Source organism: Triticum aestivum, chromosome 6D (genome assembly GCF_018294505.1).
Source record: "Triticum aestivum cultivar Chinese Spring chromosome 6D, IWGSC CS RefSeq v2.1, whole genome shotgun sequence".
NCBI lineage: Eukaryota > Viridiplantae > Streptophyta > Magnoliopsida > Poales > Poaceae > Triticum > Triticum aestivum.
Genome location: NC_057811.1, coordinates 275,731,410 through 275,738,423, shown reverse-complemented (window position 1 = coordinate 275,738,423; position 7,014 = coordinate 275,731,410). Strand labels below are relative to the sequence as shown.

The window sequence follows — 7,014 nt, the reverse complement described above, 5'->3', positions numbered from 1 at the left end:
GGATAAAAATTAGACGCTACTTAGATGATTGGCCATGTAAAATGCGCAAACTTGCACTGAAAGAAGAGGTGTCTAATTGTCTCGTCATGAGCACAAAAACTACACTTCTTGCTTTCTTGCTAGTTGCGGCGGACGAGGTTGTCTTTGGTTAGCAGAACTCCCCTCTGAAGATACCGAATGAAGATTTTAACTTTTAGTGCAATCTTGGAGTTCCAAACTTTCATGTTATTATCCACTGGAACCTCTAAATGAGTGAGTGCACCGTATATCGAGTCGACTATGAAGGATCCAGATGTAGTGACACTCCAACGAAACTCATTTCGTCTTTGTGTCGGGTTAATCGACTCCAATCTGGATAAAAGATTTTTGCCATGACATAAGACGAGGGCCAATCAGATCCCGCCAGAAAGCAATATCTGGCAGGGATGAGCTGAGCACATGCGCAAGAGTATCATTCTTATGGCGAACAATGAGATAAAAAGTTAGATATTGTTCTCGGAGGCTCGCATTGCCTAGCCACTTGTCCTCCCAGAAACAAATCTCTGACCCGTCTTTTATCGCAAAAGACCCAAAGCAAAACAGATGTTTCTTTGTCTTCATTAGCCCAACACCAAAGTGTGAGTCACCGGGTTTCCAATAGGCCTGAGAGACAACTTTTTGGTCTAGATACTTATTACGCAGTCAGGATTGTCATACGCCATCCGCAGTTAGTAGTAAGTAGTCTGAATACTCATTTGCTAAGTAAGGCATTATTTTTGACCCGCAGGTCATGAATGCCAAGGCCACCTTGGTATTTCGGCCTACAAACCACGATCCATTTGCTAGTCTATACCTTTTCTTTTAACTATTTCATTTCCAAAAGAATCTGGGTCTGCAATAAGGTAGCCATTGTAAGACCCCTTTTGGGAGTTGGAAAAAAGAAAGCATATACAGAACCATATTTGTGAGGATAGAATTGATCAAGACCAGTTGTCTTACAACAAAGAGCAATTTGCCTTTCCAACTGCTCAATTGTTTCTCTAAACACTCCTCTACATGTTTTAACTCCATATTAGTGAGACAAGATAATGAATCGTAATTTCCAAATATTTAATCGGGCCTTATGCACAGTCAAACAAGTCAGCATAATCAGTTGCCGCCTCTTTGTCTTCTCCAAAGCAGAATAGTTTACTTTATGAAAGTTAATTTTGACCGACATTCGCTCAAATATTGAAAGAAAGAGTTTCAACTTTCGAGCCTTGGCCTGCCATGTTCCATAAAAAGAATCGTATCATCGGCATATTGCATAATAGAGAGGCCATCATCCACAAGATGTGTTACTACTCCTGCAATCTGACAATCCTGCTCGGCGTGATCAATCAGAATAGACAACATGTCAGCAACAATGTTAAATAACATTGGAGACATGTGGTCACCCTGACGTAATCCTTTTTTTGTCTGAAAATAATGGCCCACGTCATCATGGACTTTTACAACAACAAAACCTTGTATCCATTGGCGCCATTTATCGGAGAATCCTTTGGGCCTCGAAGGAATGACCATTTGACCTTGTCATTGGCCTTTTCAAAGTCAATCTTAATAAAAATTACTCCACTGATATTTTTTCGGTGCCTCTCATGCATGGTTTCATGTAGGATTACTACTCCATCAAGTATATTTCTTCCTTACATGAAGGCTGTTTGAGATGGCCGGACGACATGGTCCGCGACCGTATTCGCATGTATAGGATGTGTTTCTCAACTTGCGGGGACAAACTATAGTGCGCCAGAGAATTGGTGGACGAAACGTGTGATTTTCTCAAATTTCTCTATGGTCCATCTCACGTTCAGAAATTTCGTGCACACTGATGCCAACTTCAAAATTAGTACTCCCTAGCTAGAAGAAGCAGTTTACTTGACTTTGGGGAGGCACAGACAAACTATATCACATGGATTGGCCCCGTGGTAAAGTTGATAGCGCTGTGTCAATTGGGACTATTTCAGTGACAAAGATGTAGTTGGATTGCTGATAGATCTAATTAAGCTAGCTTATCTAGGATTGTTATCTTTATCATTGTATATCTCACTACTGATGTGCTAAATATCTAGGATGGTTCCACTTGTCATTCTAAATCTCACTACTAATGAACTTCAACCAACCCCTTTGGAAAGTCACCGGACTCAAAATGGCAGCTACTGCTGGGTTGCCAACGATTTGAAGTCCGGCCAAAGCTAAGAAACGACAGGTTAACATTTCCCTTTGAGTCGGAAAATAACGACGGCCGATTGGTGAGTACTGAGTAGTGACTTCTTGTGATTCTCCGCCTAATTTTACCTCTGGTTCAACAGCCCGAACGCAGTTAGCAAAGTTCAGATGAAAATGGAGTACGCGACTCTGATCATGATCGACAACACAAACTGAAGTAGCAACGTAATTACAGAAACATCTGACGCCACTTCAGACCATCAACAGGGCGACAACCAGCTAATTAACATTTACAAAGTCGGCTACAACCTTCCAAACTGATGAAAAGAAGAACACTTTCATGAGAAGATCAATCTAGCTGTAACTGTAAGCGGAGATGGATGGATGTTGTGCAGGCCACGGGGTGGCGCCTGCTACTGTATGCAGCAGCCACCGGAGCCACTATCGCGGCGAGGCACCGAGCTGTAGCTGGTGCTGCTGCTGCCGCCGCCGCCGCCGCCGCTGCCGGACGAGGAGGAGTGCTCCATGGGGTAGTAGTCGTGCCTCTCGACCAGCGGCGAGTAGTTGCCCGGGTGGCTGCGCGCCACCGCTCGCGAGTAGCTGCTGCCGTAGCCGTAGCCATAGCCATAGCCGCCTTGCGCGGCCAGCGGCGACGGGTGGTGGTGGTAAGCGTACGGGCCTGGCGCCGCGCCGTACTGGTAGTGCTGCGAGCCGTTGTACGGCGCCACCGGCCCCTTTGTCCCCGGCGGGAGCGGGAGCGACGACGCGCCGAACGTGTCGAGCGTCCTCAGCTCCACGATCTCAGCGGCGCCCACCTTCTTCTTGAGGCTCTTGGTCAGCTTGTTCGAGTCCACGTCGTCGCCGATCACCAGCAGCAGATTCTTGTCGCCGCCGGCCAGCGTCACCGACTCCACCCCTGCATACTCCTCCCAAGTCCCAACCCAGTTAATCATCTCGTGCCAACGCTGGCTTGAATTAATTAACGGAAAAGCTTCGCGGGCAAGGAATGAATTAAGCTTCGATCTATCGTTATGGAAGAATCACAAATCTAAAAAGAAAGAATGATGAACCAGCATATGGTCCTATATACGTACCGCTAGCCGTAGCTGCCACTTTCATGGCTTTGGTTTGGTATTTCTCCGAGTTCACATACATCCGAATGATGATCTCCTTCTGAAATTTGTTTATAGTTGTAAAAGGAACAGTTCATAAGTTACGCAAATATGCAAAGAATAAATTGAACTGGATGTATTGAGAGATAAGACGACAGACAAAATAGTCCCAAAGAAGAAGAAGAAGAAGAAGAAGAACATGCAAACAAGAAAGGTGAGTGATTTGTTTCAGAAAACAAAAGAAAAAAGTTCTTACCCTCATGGTTGTTCGCTTTGCTGCTCAACAGATGACGGAAGAAAAACAAATGCTGCCTCCAAGTACTGAAAGAACGAAGGTCATGTGTACTACTCATATATATACTCCCCCGTACACACTTCTAGACATGCATTCCCTCCGTTCCAAAATAAATGACCCAATTTTATACTAACTTAACTTTTAAGTTAGTATAAAATTGGGTCATTTATTTTAAAACGGAGGAAGTATGACATCAGGGTGCTGACAGCCTGACACTACTCATATTTCCAACACTAGTGAAAAAAGCTCTTATATTATAAGACGAAGTACTTCATAATATCATGTTTAAATGACACGTCATGTTTAATTAGTAACCAAATCAAAGATCACCAATATAGTCTTAGAAAGACCAATCATCGCCCATAAACAAAAGCCCCAAGTTCGAATATTTAAGTGGCGACTTTGGCCGGAAGACTTTGACTCCTTTTTGTCGGTAAGAATTCCATTAGAGCACCTTCTACTTCTAATAGACTATGAACAATAGATAGAGAAGAATTATTCTGAACAAATGCATAAGGAGTGATGCACTTTTTTTTCATCAATTACAGGGGAAGACCAAAGATCTTGCTCGTTAGAGGAAATTCAGTGGTTGACTTGGACAGCAGGTGGGTTAGACGTTCCACGGTGCCAAGATGTGAGGTGCAGGTGGTGATGATCACCTCTGGGTCGTGGTCGTGTGGTGGCCTCGCCGGCGGCGGATGCTGGGTGGCATGTTGTGCTGCGGTCGCTGGATCTCTCCTCCCTCCTTCCTCCCTGGTCAGCTGTCCTTGTCGTCAGCCTCGTCACCTTCCCCTCCGCTTGTGGCCTCGTCTTCCTCGTCCGTGTTGCCGTCGGGGCGACAGCCTGGGCGCTGAGGTCCGATGCCTCGTCGCCGTCCGCGGTTGGCGGGGCACCGGCGGTGCCTGCGTCGGGGCTAGAAACCCTAGGGTCAGATGACGTCTCGAGGCTGGCCCTAGTGGTGGGACGGGATCTGGGCCGGGGGCTAGTGGGTCGGACTCTACGACCGAGTTGGGCTTGTCGTCTAATTTTATCCTCCCCCCCTGATCCCTTATGGTCCGGCTCAGTTGAGTGGGCCTCCTACTGGGCATGTTTGCCAGCTCTCTGCGTCTAAGCTTGTTGGGGCCCGAGTGGAAGGCTATATCTGGATAAGAAAGGGCTTGCTTGACCCCGATCTAGGGTTTCCGGCTTCTTCTTCTGCCATCGGGCGCTACCCCTTCCGCATCCGCCATCTCGTGAGATCTAAACCACGTTTCCCCTCCTGATTTCCTACGCCGCTGCCCTGTCCATGGACAAATCTCACGCGTCCTCTTCGGAGGCTCTGTCTGGCAGTAAGAGGGGCCGTGAGGGCTCATATGAGACTGGCTGTTCACCGGATCTGGAGTACGAGGCGGCACTCCGGGAGAAGTTGGAGGCGGAGCGCGCTGTGCGTCACCAGGTGGACCGCGACCGCGCGGCATGGGCGGCTGGGCTAGAGTGGCTCCAGCGCGATGAGCGGGCGCGCGCGGAGGCCATAGTCGACCCTTGGGAAGCGGCGGTTGCTGGTGTGAAGGCTCCCTTGCTGGGCCCTCGCCTGATCTCCTACGTGGTCCGGGCAGCCAGGTGCAGGCCAGGCATGGGGGAAGCTCTGGATCTAGCCTTGTGGCTCGCCCCGGGGTCGGTCGGGGTGCGGGCGGCGGTTGGTTTCAGCAGGGCGGTGGCTACGGGCCTTCATCCTTCCCCTTCAAGGCATGTCACCTTTCTCCTCAGGACCCGGGCTCATCCTCGACCGTGGTGGGCGACGGCATCCTCCCCCACCCCCCTTCCCCAGGGCTTCATTCCCTCCCGGGGTGCGGGCCCGGTCGCTGGCGGTGGTGCTCCTTCTGGTTCTGCTACCCTGAATTGCTTCGCATGCCACAGATCTGGTCACTTCCAATCCTGGTGCTAATCCACCCCCCTTTGTCTGTTTTGTCATATGGAGGGACACCTCACTGTTGACTGTGTTGATAGATGCAAGTTCCCGTCTTTCAAGCAATTTGGTTTGGGTTTGCCTGGGTGCTCTTTCTTTGCTTTGGATGGTGCTCTTGGTATGCTGATAATTGCCCCCGTTTCCTCTAATGCTGCTGTGATTATGGTCATCTCTTCTCCCGTCCCAATTCAAGTGATCTCCGACGATCTGAAGGAGTGGGGTCTTGAAGGTTGGGACTGGCAGATTAACCAGGTTTGTGAATCGGAGTTTGCAGTCACTTTCCCAACTAAAGAAAGTCTGAAAATGATGGCTTCTTGTTCCAGTTTCACGTTGACACTCAACCAGGTGATACGTCTCCGTCGTATCTATAATTTTTGATTGTTCCATGCCAATATTATACAACTTTCATATACTTTTGGCAACTTTTTATACTATTTTTGGGACTAACATATTGATCCAGTGCCAACTGCCAGTTCCTGTTTGTTGCATATTTTCTGTTTCACAGAAAATCCATATCAAACGGAGTCCTCACGCAATAAAAACTTATTGAGATATTCTTTGGAATATATGTGAATTTTGGGAAGTGGAATCAATGCGAGACGATGCCCAAGGCGGCGGCAAGGCAGGGGGTGCACCCCAGGGGGTAGGTCGTGCCCTGGGCCCTTGTGGCCACCCATAAGGCGGTTATTGCCCTTCTTCTGGCACAAGAAAGCTAATATCCGGATAAAAATCGTGTTAAAATTTCAGCCCAATCGGAGTTAGGGATCTCCGGGAATTTAAGAAACGGTGAAAGGCCAAAATCTGGGAGCACAGAAATAGAAGGAAACAGAGAGAGAGAGAGAGATAGAGAGAGAGAGAGAGAGACAGAGAGATCCAATCTCGAAGGGGCTCCCGCCCCTCCGCCGCCATGGAGGCCATGGACCAAAGGGGGAACCCTTGTCCCATCTAGGGGTAAGGTCAAGGAAGAAGAACAAGGAGGGGTCTCTCTCCCCCTCTCTCCCGGTGGTGCCGGAACGCCGCCGGGGCCATCATCGTGAAGGCGATCTACACCAACAACTCCGTCGCCGTCATCACCAACTCTCCCCCCTCTATGCAGCGGTGTAACACCCCTTCTCCCCGCTGTAATCTCTACTTAAACATGGTGCTCAACGCTATATATTATTTCCCAATGATGTATGGCTATCCTATGATGTTTGAGTAGATCTGTTTTGTCCTATGGGTTGATTGATGATCGTGATTGGTTTGAGTTGCATGTATTATTATTGGTGTTGTCCTATGGTGCTCTCCGTGTCGCGCAAGCATGAGGGCTGCCCACTGTAGGGTTTGCAATATGTTCATGACCTGCTTATGGTGGGTTGATAGAGTGATAGAAGCTTAAACCCGAGTAAGTAGGTTGTTTGCGTATGGGAGTAAAGAGGACTTGATGTGTTATAATGCTATGGTTGGGTTTTACCTTAATGATCTTTAGTAGTTACGGA

The 7,014-nt window shown here is 48.3% G+C and overlaps 1 protein-coding gene across 2 annotated transcripts; it reads right to left on the bottom strand.

Annotated features, from left to right (window-relative positions):
- Nucleotides 1-2,337: 2,337 nt before the first annotated feature.
- LOC123141477 (RNA-binding protein FUS) lies at nt 2,338-4,589 on the bottom strand. Of its 2 annotated transcripts, XM_044560603.1 has the most exons (4): nt 4,251-4,589; nt 3,553-3,617; nt 3,279-3,357; nt 2,338-3,100 (listed from the first exon to the last, which is right to left on the bottom strand). In XM_044560603.1, the coding sequence occupies exons 2-4, from the start codon at nt 3,556-3,558 to the stop codon at nt 2,598-2,600; spliced, it is 588 nt and encodes a 195-aa protein (XP_044416538.1). In that variant the 5' UTR covers nt 3,559-3,617; nt 4,251-4,589; the 3' UTR covers nt 2,338-2,597. The 2 variants fall into 2 exon arrangements, with proteins under 2 accessions (XP_044416538.1, XP_044416539.1); XM_044560604.1 differs by lacking the exon at nt 3,553-3,617 and having other exon boundaries at nt 4,251-4,588.
- Between the last annotated feature and the right edge of the window lie 2,425 nt (nt 4,590-7,014).

Excerpts from the sequence above, each read along its gene's own strand:
- LOC123141477 (XM_044560603.1), bottom strand. Across the intron at positions 3,101-3,278 it reads AGTGGCAGCTACGGCTAGCG|GGGTGGAGTCGGTGACGCTG; the intron begins GTACGTATATAG and ends AGGAGTATGCAG.